General features: G+C 44.0%; 2 protein-coding genes across 3 annotated transcripts in view; one reads left to right on the top strand and one right to left on the bottom strand.

Moving 5' to 3' along the window:
- ATL2 (atlastin GTPase 2) overlaps positions 1-9,461 on the top strand; it is a 37,374-nt gene extending 27,913 nt beyond the window's left edge. The window contains exons 10-14 of one of the 2 annotated variants that reach the window (XM_065631553.1): positions 1,504-1,560; positions 2,834-2,905; positions 5,511-5,942; positions 6,840-6,854; positions 6,956-7,459. In XM_065631553.1, the coding sequence (XP_065487625.1) occupies positions 1,504-1,560; positions 2,834-2,905; positions 5,511-5,942; positions 6,840-6,854; positions 6,956-7,063 (684 nt within the window). In that variant the 3' untranslated portion in view covers positions 7,064-7,459. Of the gene's footprint in view, positions 1-1,503; positions 1,561-2,833; positions 2,906-5,510; positions 5,943-6,839; positions 6,855-6,955; positions 7,460-7,484 lie in introns of those variants that run through there. The other variant, XM_065631552.1, reaches the window with a different exon arrangement.
- A 2,148-nt stretch (positions 9,462-11,609) lies between these two features.
- On the bottom strand, positions 11,610-18,994 carry EIF4A3 (eukaryotic translation initiation factor 4A3). The gene is made up of 12 exons (XM_065630869.1): positions 18,753-18,994; positions 18,515-18,587; positions 17,674-17,740; positions 16,588-16,650; positions 15,998-16,130; positions 14,822-14,902; positions 14,261-14,402; positions 13,547-13,685; positions 12,918-13,033; positions 12,251-12,358; positions 12,037-12,164; positions 11,610-11,799 (listed from the first exon to the last, which is right to left on the bottom strand). Exons 1-12 carry the CDS (start codon positions 18,922-18,924, stop codon positions 11,783-11,785), a joined length of 1,239 nt encoding a protein of 412 aa, XP_065486941.1. The 5' UTR covers positions 18,925-18,994; the 3' UTR covers positions 11,610-11,782.
- Positions 18,995-19,023: the final 29 nt, after the last annotated feature.

Genomic DNA, 19,023 nt, shown 5'->3' on the forward strand with positions numbered 1-19,023 from the left:
GTTTTGAGCGTGCATGTTAAAGATAGAACAGAGTTGGACTGATGTTAAGAAAGAAGCTATGTGAGGGAGGAATCAGAGACCAGAACTCTTAACACTTGTGAAATGAAGGAACTTTTTATAAAGGAAAGACATGATATGCGATGCAGAAGTCATGGCTGCTCTAACAAGCATAAAATGAACACTCTGGAGCTTGTATGTTTAGTCTCTGTATTACATGGTTGCATGTTGCTTTTTATTCCAATTTTTTCTCTAGGAATGCCTGACCCTATAGAGTGTAGGCAGTGCGTGTTCAAGAGCAGTTTAGAAAGGACTGCACCCTGAAAACTGAGTGTAAAACCTCCTCTGTTGGCAAGCTGTGTTATTGATGTCTCGTACCCAGCCTGGGAGCAGTAGCACAGGGTGCTGCAGGAGCACAGTGCTTATGTAACTAAAGAGGACTGCTCCCTGGGGATGGTGCATCTAATGCTGAGATCGTGAAGCCTGAGTTGGAAACTGGAGGGCTTTTACTTGGAGGAAATAGCTACAGAAGCAAGGAGGGTGTCGAGGGAACAGAGTTCTGTATAACTCTATACATTTTTGTAGGTTGTCCTACAACCTAGAGCAGTGGGTGTGTAAGGACCCTGATAACCTTGTTCTCTCCTCCTTTACAGAGAAGAATCCTCACGGCAGAGGCTTGTAGACAAGCTTGGTGGGGACAGCAGTAGTAGCATGAAGAGGAGTAACTTTCTGGCCTGCAAAGGGCTAAGAGTGGCCTTGTTGGTCTACCTTGTACAGCTTGTCTGAAGTGCTGAAGTGGCTACTGCTGCCTGCTGCACCCCGCCACTAATCCATCCCAAAGAGCTGTGCCATGGGCTGTCTTGTGGGCTGGAGAAGGCGGCATGAAGGATGTGTAGGGAAGGCTCTTCCAGCCTTCTGAACCCCTAGTGAAAGAAAAGACACCTGAGGATTGGTGGGGTGGGGACCGGAGGAATAGGCTGCCTGTTTGACTTCCAGAAGTATTTTGGCAGCTCAGCTCTGTCTGCATTAGTGCTTTGATACTTTTTCGTTGTTTTTTTTCTTTTCTTTTTCCTCCCACACTTCAAGGGAGCAAGGGGGAATGTAAGTACTGATTCTCCCAGCACTGGAGTGTGTTTCAACAGACCTCTTGCCAGAAAAGCTGTGTGAGATGATTGTCCTCGCTCGTTGTTTTGGGTGGAAATTCCCTGCCTAGCGAAGACTTTCTTATGTATTTGAGGGAGCAGAAACTTGTTGTCAAGCCCATCACTTTTTGAGATAGTGGCCATGTCTCCTTAGGGTGCTCTGCTACCCTGGGAAAGTAAAGGGATTAAAGCAGTAGAGATAACAGTGAGAATGCCAGACTTATATGAATAAATTTGCTTAATTTAAATATTTAGTGTTATTACAAATAATCTGTGAGCTCTTTATATCATCCCTGTTCTCTCCTTCTCCTCAATCATAAATGTTTAGTAAAAAGAAAACTTTTTTTTTCTTTCTCCCATTTAGGCTTATATTAAAATCTATCAAGGAGAGGAGCTACCTCATCCAAAATCTATGCTGCAGGTATTTTAGTTTTCTTTCAAATAATCTGATAGATGATGTGTATTTCGTAAGTTCTTTGCAGTTGAAAGTCATGAATGGTGTGGGTCTGAAGCTCCCATGCACAGAGCTGTAGTTACTGAGGGTGCTGTGTACTTTGAAAGCTGTCTGAACTATATAGCCTTGGTACACATTTGTGTCTTCCCTCAGTTCCATCTACCAAATGGAGCAGGGGTATATCTGGTTGGTTGGGGTTGGTTTGGTTTGTTGTGTGTGTTTTTTTTTTTTTTTTTTTTAGCTGCTTCAATTTCTAAGCATGCATTTCCTGTAACTTTCTTTTTTGTCAGTATCTTTCAGACTGTATTCAGTGGGTTTTTAGCATCAGATGTAGCAGATAAAATGGAGAAGGCTTATAGTAATGCAGCTATCACCACTATAGCATTGTTGGGCTACTCTATGTGGGTTTGTTAGAATGGATAACTGCCTTGAGCTTTCTTTTCTGGGTTGATCCAAAGAGGATGTAATCAGCTTTAAAGCAATCTGAACACAAACTGATTGTGTAAAGCTGTGTGGTGAACCCTTGAATTGTTTGAGATGAAGAGCTTTCACCAAACTGTGGGCTTTAGGGTCAGTTTTAAACATTTTGTGTTTGTAAGACTTTTTTTTTTAAACTTCCTGTGTCACTTCATTAAGGCATGGGTGTTTTTCTTGTCCTTCAAGGAACCAAATCTTTAGACCTTTAGGGGAGTTCAGAAAACTCCTCAAAATGAAACAAAGGCTGCTGCCATTTCCTCTACTTAGCATGACATAAATTTGTCTGGGAGATACAGAAGATGACATCTTGCAGCATTAACTAACATAACTGTCCCTGACATGACACAGATTAAAAATAGTGCTTATTACAAATTCTGACACTAAAAATGCACATATATAATGCAGAATACCAGCTTGATTTTTTTTTTATCACAGGTGTAGTGATGTTTCGGGTTCAACATTTAATAGTTTAGTGATCCTTATTTGCTTATTAACTATGGAGCATTTGTAAGAGATTGCCCATGATGAAAAACCTTTACAAGCACATGGGAGTTTGTCTGCAGCTGTACTAGAGAGCTCAAGAAAACATTCTCCTAGTCAGTAGTCTGTTTTAATGTATATTGCTAACCTTTACTTGTTTTGTGGGGCATTTTCCTGGCAATCTGAAGCTTTGGAGGTTGTGGGGACATGTTGGGCAGTGTAACTACATGTATGTAACTAGCTGGCAATGCTGTGATGACACATGGTGCTCAATGTTTTCTAGGCAACAGCTGAGGCAAACAATCTTGCTGCTGTGGCAGGAGCAAAAGACTTGTACAGTAAAGGCATGGAGCAGGTATGATGACACAGCTTTTTCTAACTGCCTATGTGCAATTACAGACCTTCAGTTTTCGTGTTGTGCTCTGTGTTGGTTGTGAGCATGTTAATGGGGAACAGCAGCTTAGGGACAGTGTCTATGTTTTTCTGCACTGTGCCTAGAGTTTAGATGTCTGATGCAGCAAAACTAGGATTCTTTGAGACAGAAATTGCTAGGGAGGTATGGAAATGGGTGCATTTGTAAAATACCAGCTGTTAGTTCCCCCTGCTGCTCTTGACTGGCATCTTAAAATCCTGTGACACGAAGTGAGCAAACAGGTGAGGAGACATTTGGTGGGCCAGGGTCATGCAAGCGTAAAATTCTAGTATTATAGTCTCATGTTTCTGGATTGTGGTCATTCGTTAGCTGTAAAATACAAAGATTAAAATTATTCTGAAGTTCTTAAAAACCCTTTGAAACACAAGAATTATCTTGTCTGAAAAAGCTATATATGTAATTTCCTACTTGCTGCGTCTCTTGAAGATAGTGACTTATGCCACTTCAAGATGAATGGCTGGATGGACTTCATATTCAATGTAGTGTTATGCAAGGTTTTATCATAGGAAATTTTGAGAACAGTTACGTATCCCATAAAGCTTAACAGGACTATGCTTATTGTGAAAGAATACAACAGGAAAAGACCAGTAGGTGTGATAACATGCTACAAACATAGCTCCTCATTAACTAGGCTAATTCCAGTCTTAATCGCTGAAGTAGCTTTCCATTCTGAAATTAGAGCAAGACCTAATGCTAGCGGCAGACCTAGGCAGTTCCAGTTTTTAGCAGGCTGTTTTGAGAATGCTCTGCTGGTGTAGAGGGACTCCTTTGTTTCCATTTTGGAAAATCTCTTGAAATAGACTTGGCATTTATTATAAACAACCCATTTGCTGCCTTCCTACCTTGAATCTATAATGGCAGTTGAGATACTGCAATTGTAAGGTTTATTACTTGGGGCAAGGAATAAACAGGAGCAGATGTTCTCTTAAACAGACTTTGTTTCCATAGTAATGTTCCCCAGTACTGTATATTTTTATATCACTGTAGAAATACACATGCAAAATAATTTTTTTCCAGATGTCTCAGATGATGTTCTTAATGTGACACAGCTCTGAAATGTCTATTTTTAGGAACAGAAGTGGGAACTCTTTGGGTTTAAGACTGGATTATGTAAAGATCTTAGTGTAGCTTCTGAGTTCTCATGAACAAAAGCCCTCCTTTGCTGAATGTGCCTAACCAAAATGCTGTCCCCCAGTAACCTCAAGTGTAAGGACCAACAGGTGCAGGCACACAGTATAAGGAAACAGTGGCAGTTATTTGTGTGGTCATCTCAATGCATCAGCAGCTCCTAGTGTTTAATGCTGTCAGGGCAATGTGAAAGACCATTTTGGAGAATGAGACTACTAGCCATTTTCCAGGGAGCTGTGCCAGATGTGGAGGACTTCAGTAAGAAATAAATAAGCAGGTGCTTGTTAAACTTGAGCAAGGGGTAGAGTGGGGATGTCAGCATCTCAACAGTGAGGTTTGCCTTGAAGAAGCTAGCCAGTGAAGCTGTACATCGTGTGAGGCAGAAACGGGATGCTGTACTCTGATAAAGTGACCTTCAATGTGTCCTGCTGAAGGGATAACAGCAGGAGACAGTTAAAGTTGTTGCTGCATTCAAGACATGAGATGACAAGCACTGCAATAAGAATACTTTCAGGTAGAAGAGGGAAGGCTGTTGTTTGACATCATATGGAAAGAATCTTCAGTTTTTAGAGTCTGACTGAGGATCTGGAGGAGTTGGAGCTGATTTGCCATATATATGTCTCTAATGGCCTAGGTAATCCCTAATCCTAGTCCTCAAGAGGTCAGAAGTCAGAGTAGAAGTCCTTGGAGTCTAACCATTTTCATACCTGTGCTGATTCAAGGAGAGGAAGATGTTGGGTGTCCACATCACAGGCATCCATCTGAGTCCATGGTCTCATCCCTTCATCAGAAACATACCCTCACAATTTGATCAGAATCAAGCCTAGAGGACAGTCTAGGGAAGAACAGGCTAAAGATGTCAGCAGCTAGTTCTTGTTAATTCGTATCACCTGGTAAGATTTGTGGTGCCTGCTAGTGGCAGCCATAAACAGGAACACACTTACTGAGTGGGCAAAATCTACTCTGTTTGTCCAAGTTCTGTACTGACCCCCTTGCTGAGATGGTGACCAGGAGTAAAAAAACTGAGGGGGAGGGCTTGTGGACTTCAGAGTTCTCCTTAATCTTCCTTAAACCAAGCTTTCTCTGCCTCTTGGTGTTTATTTTCATAATGGGCGTGTATGTGTGGTGGATGTCCTGTCCTTCTGGGCTTGCCCAAAGGGCATGGTTAAATGTATGACTTCAGTCATATGCTGTAGCTCTGTGTGTGATCAGACAGATAAGGCGCTTGCTGTGCCATGATGCAAAGTACTTTTAGACAGGACTCTAGATCTTACAGAGCCAAGAAAGCTACAGGAGGTAGTCATCTGGCTTAAGAGAGGGCTAGCGAGGAGCAGGTTTGCTTTCAATACAGCAGAAGATACTCAGGGTGTGATGACCTCATCTCTGCTTGCTCTAACAGGTTTGTGGGGGAGATAAGCCTTACATTGCCCCATCGGACCTTGAGCGGAAGCACCAGGATTTCAGAGAGTCAGCTGTCAGGCAGTTCCGCTCAGTGAAGAAGATGGGAGGGGAGGAGTTCTGTCGGCGCTACCAGGAACAGCTTGAAGTGGAAATCGATGAGATCTATGCAAACTTTGTGAAGCACAACGATGGCAAAAACATCTTTTATGCTGCTCGTACCCCTGCCACTCTATTTGCAGTCATGTTTGCCATGTATATAACCTCAGGACTGACTGGGTTCCTTGGTATGAACTCCATAGCTACCCTGTGTAATCTTGTGCTGGGGATGGCTCTTATATCATTTTGTACTTGGGCATACGTTAAGTACTCTGGGGAATTCAGAGAAGTTGGAACAGCCATTGATCAGATCGCTGAAGCTATATGGGAACAGGTGGGTATCTGTGTTTAATGCAAAATCTTTCTTTTTTAAGCAGACATATCAAACAGTTTCTGTTTGGTGCTGTGAGTGAAAAGCTGGTCTAGACCTAATGGAGAATGCTGGTGCTGCCAAAGAGAAAATCAGCTCAGAAATGTGACTGATCTCTTCAGTAAGACATGCCATGCACAAAGAATGTTAGACAAACTTAGGATATTATCAAAAAAGTGTTACTTAAAGGCCTGTTGTTACTAAAGGGCTCACTGAACTTATCTGAGATGACATTAAAATGTCATCTACAAGGCACGAGCAAATAACTTAACTGGAGCCTTCTGTACAGAGGCTGAAAAAGAACAAGAGCTGAAAAATTACTCTGTTCAAGGCTTGTCATAGCTGGTGGTATGCTAGGCCTATCTGAGCAACCAGGTAAGGTTATGAGTTACACTGGAGTTGAAAAAGTGGATTTCTAGTAACGAGGGAAATGAGCATCAGGGTACTAAATTTTGAGTTACAACCCTAACTAGCAATTAAAACTGAGGCTCTCTTGTACCACCATAGCTGCTTGTTCTAGAGCATGGGGCTGAAGAGTGCTGCAAGAAAAGCAGATGTCAGTTCTATGTGTAGTACTGAGTGCAGCTGCTGCTGTAGGATACCTGGAACACATAAGGCTTGATTTGACTGCTGACCTTCCATAGAAGGAGGACAATTTGGCTTATGCTAGTAGGCGATTGCCTTTTGGGGGCTAGAGGAAAGTGGTCTCCAGAAGAGCTTTCTGGTGGTGTTGCTACAGTTGCACATCACCAATAATATGCAAAGTCACCTGCAGGTCTTGTCCGGGTCAGTCTGATAAACCATGTTCTTGCTATTGTTCTTTTCTGAATCTCTGCCTTTTTTTTCCCCTCCTTGCTTCAGAGGAGTCCCAGGAAGGTGAGAAGTTATTGGCAATCAGTTTATTTTTCTGAACTTGATTGGCTTTTTCTGCTGCCTTCTAAGAGCTACTTTTCCTAACAGCTGAATTCGTGTTTTAGGTGTTTTCCAAACTCTTTGAAGTCCTTAGACGCCGAACGATTCGCCATGCTCTTACATCAGTGCCGCGACAGCGACTCTCATCCAACAATAACAAGAAGAAAAACTAGCCAGTATTTTTAACTTATTGTCTGTATCTGAAGTGTTCACACTTACACATATAGGACAATAAGCTGGACTGTCTGGGCCGGTCTGCACAAATGCTGTAACCATACCAGACTGATGCTGCATATAGGGTATGGAGTTGCACATCCATCTTCTAGGAACTGTAAAGTGGTTTGAATTCAGTGAAGTACTGCTGTATAGGAGGGATATCACTTCTGTTCATAGCATGTGACTGATTTAACCTCATTACTGTAGCAGCAAAACTCATTTCTCTTTCAGTTAATGCCAGTTCATGTCAGACTTCAGCATTCTAAGTTTTGGGTTTTTTTTTTCATTCTTTCAAGTCTCATCTTTTTGTACGTTTTTATATTTTTTTCCTTGGTTACCTCATTTTTTTGTTTCTTTTGCACATTTCTCATTCCACAGGTGTTGAAGCCCATGAGTGATAATTTGATGGAGGATCATATGAGGCAGTCTGTAAAAAACTCTATCAAAGCAGGCCTGACGGAGCAGGTGTCTCACCATGCCAGACTAAAGACAGACTGACAGTTCATCTCTTCAATTCTGCCCTCTCATCTTAGACATGCTTGCTGTACCATGAGAACTCAATAATAATAAAAAAATAAATAAAAATAAACCAAAGTTTACAATCAACTGTAGAAGTAGTTTAGTGTGACTGGCTTCACAGATTGCTGCCATCACCTGGGAAGAGTAAGTTTGTCAGCGCTCTGCTTCTAAGACAAACTGGTGCCATGGAGACTGCTGGGGGTGGGAGGGAGGGAGTCTGTGTTACCTGTAGTCCCGGTGAACCCTGCATGTGTGTGGGGGGCGGAGTGCATGGGATCTTCCCCCAATGTTTGAGTTGATGCAGTCTCTGGCTTACAATGGGAATCTGTCCCCTGTGGGGGGTAATTTCAGGGAAGTACAGTGATCAGCCCCATGTAAGGTGTGCCCTCACCAAACTACCCAGCTCCACACCATCCCCATACCACCTCTAAGGAGTGTTTCTGTGTATTGAGCTGGTGAAGCTGTTAAAACCACTACATTACAATGTGTATCTTGCTTTATTGCCTTTTATACCAGTGTTACACAAATGCACGTTTGGTTCCTCACGCCGCCGATGCAGAACTGACTTGTCGGGGGGGCAGCGGGTCAGAGCATGTGGTATCTTGCCTTGAACTCGCAGACCTGGTCCCAAAGGAGGTGCATATCAGAACTGAGCTGTCTTTTTCTGCAGTTTAGCCTTCATGTATGTAATATTGCCATTAATTCTACTGGGGGAGAAATTCCATCCAAAAATGTTGCCTACAGCTACCAAGCAATGAGTTAGGATTGTCTGTACAGTGTGTTTAGTTTTTATTTTTTAAAAAATCACAGGTAGGGCATGTATATGAAATATAAATATATAAATACAATTTTGTATCAAAGTTTTGTAGTTTATGGCAAAACCTGGTTCTGTGGTAGCTAAGTGCAGTCCCTGTAAAGGAATGTTTGTGGCTCATGTAAATGTGTGAATGCATCAACAATTTGAAGTTTTTTGATATATTTGTGATATTTACCTGCCTTGAGCACTGCAATCTCTCACCCCTTTGGGAAAATCAGTGGGAATGTTTGTTGTGAAACTCTTGTCTTCTGTTTTAAAATTATTTCCTGTAATTTATTTTCAGTACATGATTAAAATCAGTTGTGTACATATGAAACAAAATTAGTGCTTATTTTTAAAATATGTTCAAATATGTATTCTACTACATAAACTATGTCAAATACTTATCCTGACAATTATATGAACAAATTGTCTATTGTACTTCATAGCTTTCTGTTGAAGCTGATGTTCCTCCCATGCCTGTCTCTGAAAGATGACATCTGTCTAGCTCCTGTCCCTTCCCTGTGTAGGAGAACTTTCTGGTATTCTAAAGCATGCTGCTTGACTTGTGGAGTTGCTTGTCAGCTTCTGCCCTCCAAGAACTGTATCATTCTGAAATCTTGTTACAGGTTCTATTTTCACTCTTGCCTAAATCAGTACCAATTAAGGCATTTTCAGATGTGGGGAGTGTAAAGGCAGCTAAATACTTAACTGCTGTAGTTTCTGCTGGAAATGATTGTGTGCAATAGCTGAGGGTTTGTTTTGTTTTTGTTTTTTTTCATTCCTAAATGGTAACAATTTCCATCAACATTTGAGCTTCATCAGTCTCCCCTCACTCATGAGGGAAATCATCTGTCCAGGACTAAAGCAATTACACTGTGACTTTTGTACCATAAAGAACTGCAGGGGAGTGGTAGTTACCTGCCCTCTGGAGATGAGGGCTCAGCTCCAGGGGAACGATGCTGAGGATGAGGAAGGAATGTTGCATTTTATGATATCTTCTCTCAAACTGTACAGATTAAATACAGTTATTTAAACAATCTAATGCTTTGGTGATGAATCTCTTTTATTAGTCAAATGGCAGAGGTCTATGTCACATAGAGGGCTTGGAGGGCTGTGCTTGCCTTTGCTTCTTGTGTTGCCCAGGAAGATGTGAGTCAGATTTGAGGCTGGGCTGTGCTGTGCTGTGCCCTGCTTGCCCAGCAGTGATGGGGACAGGAAAACTGTCCAGAATGGGGACAATGAGGCTGGAAGGCTTTATCCAGACTCTACCCTTCTAGTAGAGGACTGAAACAGGAGGGGTGTGGGGGAGGAGAGTTCCTGGACACTGCCAAGGAATTGCAGAATTAACACCAAAAAAACCCACCCCAACTTTGTGGGAGGGATCAAAGGTAGGGGCCAGGGTGATTTTTTTGGAGGAGCATGTGTGGGGAAACAGGATTAAGAGGATAAAAGGGGCTGGTCATGTGGCAGCAGGTTGCTGGTGAGTGTTCTTGTGTGGTGGTGTCTGTCCTGCTTTCTCCATTAACTCCACTTCTCATCCTCCTCCTGGGAGAGGGTACTCCATGCCACGTGCATGGAGGTCTAAGTGCCAGCAACTGGAGTGAGACCTGGGGTGACAGGGGCTCTATGTTTGCACTGGCAGCAGGCTGGAAGAGTGGAAAGCAAGTGCCAGCAACTGCAGAGTGAGCTGGTGTGTCAGTGTGTGAGCATCACAGCCAGCTGTAGCCAGCAAGTAAGATAACAGGCTCGGGAGCCTGCTATCAAAGCAGCCCTAAGTCTGGGCGGCATGTGCAGCAATTAGTGCATGAGGCAACTGGAGGAACAAGGAGGTCCAGGCTGGGGCATCTGAGGTTGAACTGGGCCCTGTTTGTATGTGTGTGCTTCCCTCTAGAGGAGCAAGTAGAAACATGGGAGACTCTAAAGGCCAGTTACAGGATAGACTTGGCTCTGAGGGCATCCACAGCAGGTGTGTGCAAGGGTGGGCTGAACTGGCTACTGAAGCAGACTGGTGATCCAGCACTACTGGGTAAATGGAGGCTCCCTGCTCAGCTGCTGGAGGGATCAACAGCTTGTTTGTGGGTACTTCCCACTAAGAGACCATCCTGATCAGCCAGACACAGGATGAAAGTGGTGGTGCCATTTGTGCAAGTGCTGACTGCTGCCCTGTATGGGTGGTGCAAGCGCACACTGTACATGTGCAAATCAGGAACACTGGCTCACAGTTAGTATTGTTTGTAATATAAGGTTAGTATTTCTTACCACTTGTCTATGTACTGTTAAGAACATCAGGATTGTGCAGAGTGGGTACAAGGGAACAGAGGAACTTCACTAGTGGAACAGACAAGGGGCATAAAGGAGATGACAGATGCTTTCTCTACCTAGGGCTACTCCGCTACTTACTCAGGAAAGGGGCTCTGAGAGCTGCTCCAGTTCTGAGAAAGCTGGTGGGTGTACTGGGGCCTTGCTTTCCCTGTCCTCCCCAAGTAAGCAAAAAACAAAAAGCATAGAGTAGACCATGTTAACACACCAGCAGTATAGCTCTGGCCAACTCTTGCCTCAAAAAGGACACAGCAGAGTGAGGTAGGAAAGCTACACGCAAGATACTGCGGCTGGCAAAGTATAGCATACTGCTGCAGTGAGACAAATGAGGAGAGATGACTGGGAAGATGTAACAAGCTACAGCATCACAAAGGGGAGGAGAAGGTGACAAAAGATACTTGCTCTTTCTGTTACTTCAGGAAATGCTGATTAGAATGTATTTCTCCAGCTGGCATCAAATTAAAGAGACACTCACCCTCACAAACACCTTGCTCAAGTCCCTGGGTTCCTTGGGAGGGGAAATATTCATGCAGAGCAACAAGTGATGCGACTTGTGATCCAGAAAAGCACAAACAATAAGAAATTTCTGGCTATCTTGTAACTCAGTTTTCTTAGGGCAGGCTAGGGACAGGCCACAGATTTTTCCTGTAGATGGCTGATCCTTACAGTCAAGGAAACTAAAAAAAGTACAGCAGCTAGCACAGTAACAATTAAAAAGGTGGAGAACAGAAGCCCTGTATTTTATGAGCCTAGGTATACTGAGTGTCCAATATTTTTTCAATTGTGCTAGCCAAGTATGGCAGTATCTCAAAACTCCCTGCGTGTTGCTATTTTGGGTTAAAGTAATTAGGCACAGATTATGGTAAAACTTACTTTTTTAATTGAAAAACATGGGCACGAGTAAAGACATTATTTACACAAGTTCCCAAGTGCAGCTCAACTCAAGAACATACAACCAGCAATATGGTAAAAGTATGTGGGTCCAAAACAGAATTATAGAGGCTACCAAATAGTACAACTCCCTGGTAAACACGGATCTTCAGATAAGATCAGCAACTGCAATGAGAGAAAATGAGAGAACATAAATAAGCACCGTGTGCAGAGAGCCACAGCCCAGCAGTACAGCGCACCTAGTGCTGTTCTGAGGTTCTTCCCCAAGGGAAACAAAGATGGGTCAGGCTTGGGAATGAGGCACATGGCAAAAGAAAGCATCTGGCATTTCTCTTTCAATGCAGCACACCAGTTCCCAACTGGAAGAGGGCAGCAGCCTCGCTGGGCCTGGCCCGCACTCACCGTTCATGGGCATCTCGTCTATCTGGGTGGAGTAGTACTGCTCGATGTCTCGCAGGATGCGGATGTCGTCATTCTTCACAAAGTTGATTGCTACACCTTTTCGGCCGTATCTGCCTGACCGGCCAATTCTGTGGAGGCAGAAGGAAAGAGAGAATGGAGCCACCTTGGGACAGGGTAATCCAGCCACACTGCCCCATGTGAAGGCCAAGCTTACCTGTGTATGTAGAGTTCTCTGTTGTTGGGTAAGTCATAGTTGATGATCAGGGACACCTGAGGCACATCCAGGCCTCTAGCCCAAACATCTGTTGAAATAAGGACTCGGCTGCAAAGAGAAGAGGACAGTTACGGCTGTTCCACCCTGCTGAGGTGGGTGTGAGAGCTGAGAAGTCGTGGTGACCAGCACAGGGCATGCCCTGCTATTCTGCACTTCTCCCTGCCCACAGCACACTGGCATCACCCACACTTTTGCTGCAAGCAAAGTTGTCCCAAGCAGCATGACCAAACTTCAGTGAACACAGATTGTACCAAGACAGCCTTGATCTTTCAGAAATAATATGATGCTCTTAAGTTTAAAACACAGAGGACAGAGCCCAAATATTTTTTTCCTTATTTCAAATGCACCAATTCCCAACCTCTTCAGCAACATAAACCAGACTAATTCTATGCCTTGAAGTATAAGGATCCCTCCTTAGAAAGTGGCAACCTCCCAACTCTGCAAGACCACAAGGGGATAGAGGGGATTCAGATCTCTTCCTAATTTGAGCTGAACAAGGCCTTCAGAGGAGGTGTTATGGGTTTCTGAGGCCTGTTCCCTTCAGACACTAGAAGAAATACTGCCCTGAGGTAGCAATGCTGTAAGCAACACTGTTGAAGGCATTTACCTTGCGCCAGATCTGAACTCTTTCATGATGGACTCTCTCTCCTTTTGTGGCATGTCCCCATGCATGGATGAAACTGTGAAGTTGGCTTCTCTCATCTTCTCTGTGAGCCAGTCTACCTGTGCACACAACCAAGCAGCCTGGGTTAGCACTTTGCTCAGGACAGCCAAATGCGTGAGTTGTGCTTCAAGAACATTTGCAGAGACTGCAGAATATTTGCTGATAAGGACTGAAAGACACTTTAACAAGCATTCTGGAGCCAGAGGAAGTAAATAATCCTTACAAAGCATCGGCTACATGATACAGGGCTCCACAAACCCTGAAAGGAAAGGCCTTAAGAGCGTTTATTCAGAAAGCGTGGCTTTCTTTCAGGGGTTACAAGCAATTAGAAGAATAAGCATATTCTTACCTAATCAGTTCTACTTCTCTAAAAAGGCAACTCCTGCCAACGATATCATGTCTGCCTACAACAAGTTAAGCTAGGCACGTCCCAAAGACAGATGTTTAACCTCTTCTTACTAAACTGTTCCCAAAAGGGGAAGCAACCCAACCCTCTTAAGTGGATTTGTCTTAGCATTCTCCTCTGAGTCACGCTCTGAAAGTAAATGCCCATCTGATGGCTGCTGCTGTACCTTTCTTTTGGTGTTACAGAAGATGACAGCCTGGGTGATTGTGAGCGTGTCGTAGAGATCGCACAAAGTGTCAAACTTCCATTCTTCCCTCTCCACAGCCACAAAAAACTGCTTGATTCCTTCAAGGGTCAACTCATCACTGTAGGAAGAAGAACAGCTGTACCACACCACAAGTAGGTGCACACACACAACGCAGTTAGAAGGGCTGGGTGGGCTTCAGTAGAGATCACACCTCCACCCCACATGCTGGGGGTTGCTGAGTCGATTCATCCTGACTCCTGCTGAGTTCCAGTGCAAGAGGACCTGTGACACCACCAGACACAAGCTACACCTCCAAGAGCTTTCAGGATCAGTCAGCTAAAGGCTTTTTTGGTTTGCGATATGATAGGAAATTAATGGACGAGGCCTAGAAAAATCCTCTGGAGGAGCACAGGAATTAGGTAGGTGTGAAAGGTACATTTCCAGAAGAGACTGCATAGGGAGGATGAGAGGGCAGAGGGGCAGTCAGGCTGAGCAGCAGCAAACAGAACTAGACAAGGATGAAGATGAGTTGGCCTCTGCTGGGAAACAGGACATGAGGATGTCTGCAAACACCTAGGCAAACTGCAACAGTGAGAAGGAACAAGACCATCAATTAATAATAATCAGTTAATATTGTGAAACGCCCAGGGCTGGACCAACTTTAGAGCTTCTGTTCTTTCCAAGGAAACTCACCGTTTCACTAAGATGCGAATGGGGTCTGTCATGAATTTGTTGGTCATCTCCAGAATTTCATGAGGTAACGTGGCACTGATCAGAACCACCTGTGTAGCTGGAGGCAAGTATCTGTACACATCATAAATCTGCTCCTTAAAACCTGAAAAGCAAATCAAGTAGCACAGAACAATTAGCACATCTCCCAAATATGCTGCTCTTTCACAATTTGATCTGGAATTCAGTATTGGGCCTACGCTACAAGATGAACATTAATGAGTGAATCAGTAACTCAAAGCCAGTGTCACATATTGCTCATACCTTCCTAATTTTCCCAAACATCCACAGTAAAGTAGGCAGCAAGTCCTCCTGCAGCCCCTCTAGAATTTGTAACTATTTAAAAGTACACTACAACTAAATCAGAGAAGACATACCATTTTAACCTATTACAGCCTACAATGAACTATTATTGTCTAACTTTGACAAAAACAATTGTTTCTAGAAGTGGGACTGCCAGCTGGGACACCACGGAATCTCAAAGAGGTGCAGAGAATGGAAGTAAAAGGGAGACAAATATTTTACCTTTATTGAGCATTTCATCTGCTTCATCCAAAACCAGCATTTTGATGGCACGAGTCCTTAAACTTCGTCGACGAATCATATCTGTAAGATTTCACATTGTAAGATGAAAAGGCTCTGCAAGCAAGCGAGCCTACACTGCTCTTGGCCACTGCCAGGTCATTTTGGTGGAGGAGAGGCAGGCACTTCCCCTGTTGCCAACAGAGACTGGTGACAGAAGGCACACCCAGGGGCCACAGCATGCCCACTGCACCCTGCAACCTAGGGGGATGCCTCTGCAGCCTGGCTAAGGCAGCACTGACTGCAGGGAAGCTCTACAAGTCCATGCTGTGGGACACTATTTGCTACTTGCACAGGACAGGTGACCCCGTCTTCCACAGCAACTGCAGCTGGATGTGAGAAATGCCAAATGCTACATGAACTTTTTGTCAACAGATTGGTCAAATCTACATCCTGTTTGAAAGAGCACCTGGCTTTGTGTAATCCCTTAACACTGTGATAGGAAAGTATTTGCTATTAGTGTGCTGTTCCAAGCCAGCCCAGTTTGGCAGCTGCCTTTTTTTTTTTCCTTCTTTCTCTCGCTTGTGGAGACTAGCTCTATGTTCTTCCAGTGACAGGTGCTTGTGTAAGAAACTGCTTCCTGTTTCTCAGAGATCCAGAAGATGTGTGCTTGTTAACTGTGTTAACTGCCACGAACAGTAAATATAGAAATTTTCATGTAATGAAACCAGAAAGTACCAGCTGCAGGTGCACCTGATTTAACAAAGAGAGAGTGATGGCCAGTGCACAGAAAATGTGGACTGAACTTTGACATTCAAATAGACGCAGCTCTTGTCTCTTTCAGGATTCTGAAGTATTTCCTGGGATTGTAATATTTTCTCCTTAAAAAATACTCTTTGTTCCCACACCAACATACAGAGAAACACTTCAACAATGAAAAGCAAAATATAAACACATAAAATCCAAATACTATCCCCACTGATGTCCCTCTAATCTCTGCCAGATATTACTACAGTGAGTTGTTACCTTGTTATACTTCACGTTGATGTTACATTAATGTTGTTCACAATAAATATAATTTTCATGCTATTTCAAATTTAAGTGCACAGAAGTTGCAGGAGGTTCCCATGGCCCAACTCAGGTCTGAACCTGGAGTTGACATAGCCTCCCACATCTTACCGAACACACGGCCTGGAGTGCCAGCAACAACGTGCTGCCCATAATCCAGTTTTCGGATATCTTCACCCACGTTGGTCCCTCCGATGCAGGCGTGACACTGGACATTCATGTAGTCTCCCAGAGCAAGAAGACCCTGTGTTAATACAGAGGAATGGCTTAATTAACTGAGCTCTCATGAAGATTGTATTTGTAAAGAGACATGTCTGCAAAGCCATACAGTGTTTTTTTTAAAGAAATGTAAGCACAAGCAGTTAGAGGAATTCTTTTATGTCTGTTGCCCAAACCCCCTCAACAGCAGGCTTTCAACCACTGGGAACTCAATTCCACAGCGATCACAACTGCTTTAAAAGTGCTGTCCTTAAAAATTCAGTTAGGAATGTGTAAAACCTTTGACTGCTAGCCAACGTAGTCATGTAAGCAAGAACAGATATAAAGCAGTGGAACAAAACAGCCCTTTATCAAAATTCTTTATTCCTTTCAGGAACAGAAAGAAAAACCAGAAGCTGTGCTTTCAGCTCTGCCAGGGAACACCTGAGAACCAGTCCCAGGCCTTGCAACTGCTTTACAGATAGCAATTTAAATGCTCCTACCTTTTGAATCTGTACAGCCAGCTCCCGAGTTGGTGCCAAGATCAATGCCTGGGTCTCACGAACCTGATCACAACAGGAGATCACATGGCAGTTAATCACGGGGCAGCTACCATCCAAGCACAACAGAGATTACAGATCCTCCAGTTCTCTGAAATGTCACATCTGAAGGATTAATTTTAGAATTTTGTGCTAAAACCTAGTGTTTGCAAGGGTGAGTACACCTAGAAAGCTCTTCTCACACAGAGCATTTGCACAGTAACAACCTCTCAATGAAGTTACTTTTGACAAGAGAGCACTTAAGCAGTTGAAAGCTCATTTTTTATTCCAACCTAATTTCTGATAACAATTCTAAAAGTGTGTAATTTTCTTGCAAAAGAAGAGAAACAAACGTAAATCACTTCAAGTTGATATGTTCAGTTCAGATGAAAACCTGGCATTGCACAAGAATTCCAAGATCACATTTTAAAGTGTCACATTTGAAAGATATTATAAGCACTTTACAGAAACGTAGGTGACCTTTTCATTTAAAACACGGAATATTTATTTCTATGTCCCCAGGCAGTGACAGGTGAACAACAATCTAAACTTTATTTAAGAGGGTACTGGCCCACAGAAAATCATCATTTTATACAACAGCATCTACAGATTCAAGTTATACTTAAAAAAACCCAATTGGATGGACACAATACGCCTGACTACCACAAACATTTGTCAGTCAAAAATCTAGGTTTGATTCTGTGCAATGTGCGCCAACTGTTCAGACACGTTGCTGATGCTGTTAAGACTGAGGACCATTCTGCCTGCTGAGAGATTAATTTAGCCCTCTAACAAGTATGTGAAAGAGGTCACCTGTTTAAGCCAACTTTATGATTACAAGACTTTATCTGAAGGTGGGTTTAACAGTTAAATTATTACAGAGTAGAATCAGGTGAAATTTTTAACGAGAAATTTGTATGAAGTTCACTGCTCGTGATTAAAAGATCTCAATGTAAAGCTTCATTTATTCACTCTAAAGACAAAGGCTTTTATGATGAAGACTCTACCCATTTAGATAAAAACCATTTTTAGTATGTGCTATGACATCACCTGTATATCCAGGCACTGCAGAACAGAGATTGAGAACGTTGCTGTCTTCCCTGTTCCTGACTGTGACCTGAGAAACAGATGTTTGGTGAATACTATGGATGTCTGGACAAACAACAGAGGCAATTTCAATCTGTTCCACCCTCTATTCTTTGCCACTCTTTCATTGCAAGGAAGTCAGTATTACCAACAGGGTATCTGACACAGCGTGGTCTGCAGAGAGGCAGCTTTGAGAACTGCAATATCAGGGACAGAGCACTCTGTTGCAGGGTCCCCAGCTCTGGCATATTTACTCCTTATCCAACAAGCATTTTCACTTCCTGCAGTTTGTTGTACATATTTTTTTTTCTTTTACAGTAAATGGTAGATAGGCAAATACAATTTGGAAAGCTACTAATTTCCACTAGTGACCTAGAAGAGATTTTTTTCAGTGGAATGCATATCCTTCTTTGTTTCTAGAGGCTATTATACAGTTGATTTTCTTCTGCTTACTTTCCCCTTGATTGAGACTGCAGTTATCCCAATACTTCTCTGGTTTCGCTGGAAAATATCCCCAAGAGTCTCAGAGTCCTATTCACTGAGAACAGAAAGTATCTCAGCAGAATCTTTATTACAGTGACATGCCTAAACCTAATAAATTTGACATTAACAACTGTTAGGATCGCAGACCATGTGCAAGTTAACTCATTTCACCCCGTATCGCTCGTGATGTGATTTCCCTGATCCTGCCAAGCAGCAGCCGAGGACCTTGGGTGACAGATCTCGCTTGAGGCAGCGCCTGCGACCGAGCCCCCGCCCCCCGCCTCCCGGGCCCGCAGCCCCCTCAGGGCACGGCCCCACTTACTGGGCGATCACGTCTCTCCCCTTGATGATCTGCTTGATGGCTCGCTGCTGGATGGCCGACGGCTTCTCGAAACCTGCGGAAGCGGTCGTGACCCTCAGCGCGGCGGGGCGGCCCCACCACCGAGCAGGCGGCGGCTCCACCGCGCAGGCGCACGGCCCCGCATCCGGCCGCCGCCACCGACCACGACCTCCCCTCGCCCCCGCCTCCCTCTCCCCCTTGCCGCCGCCCCGCCGCGCACCGTAGGCGTAGATGCCGCGCAGCAGGTCCTCCCGCAGCCCCATGGTGTCGAAGGTGGGCGTCACGTCCACCTCCTCGCTCGTCTCGAACTCCACCTTCGTCATGTCCTCCTCCTTCATCAGCCGCTTCCGCGCCGAGCTGCCCGTCCCGCCAGATCCTGACGATCCCGACATGGCTGACCCCTTTCCCTTCTCCCGCCGCCCACCTCCTCACGCACCGTTCAATGGCGCCGCCGCCGCGCACCGAGAGACCGCCGGATTGCGCATGCGCGG

The sequence above is a fragment of the Caloenas nicobarica genome, chromosome 3, assembly GCF_036013445.1.
Source record: "Caloenas nicobarica isolate bCalNic1 chromosome 3, bCalNic1.hap1, whole genome shotgun sequence".
In the NCBI taxonomy this organism is placed as follows: domain Eukaryota; kingdom Metazoa; phylum Chordata; class Aves; order Columbiformes; family Columbidae; genus Caloenas; species Caloenas nicobarica.

What these genes read in the sequence shown, in the direction of transcription:
- EIF4A3 (XM_065630869.1), bottom strand. Translation starts at nt 18,924, where the DNA reads ATGTCGGGATCGTCAGGATCTGGCGGGACGGGCAGCTCGGCGCGGAAG. An exon ending in TGCAGTGCCTGGATATACAG is followed by an intron (nt 16,651 to 17,673) that starts GTGATGTCATAG and finishes TGTTGTGATCAG; the next exon opens with GTTCGTGAGACCCAGGCATT. An exon ending in AGATGAAATGCTCAATAAAG is followed by an intron (nt 14,403 to 14,821) that starts GTAAAATATTTG and finishes TTTGCTTTTCAG; the next exon opens with GTTTTAAGGAGCAGATTTAT.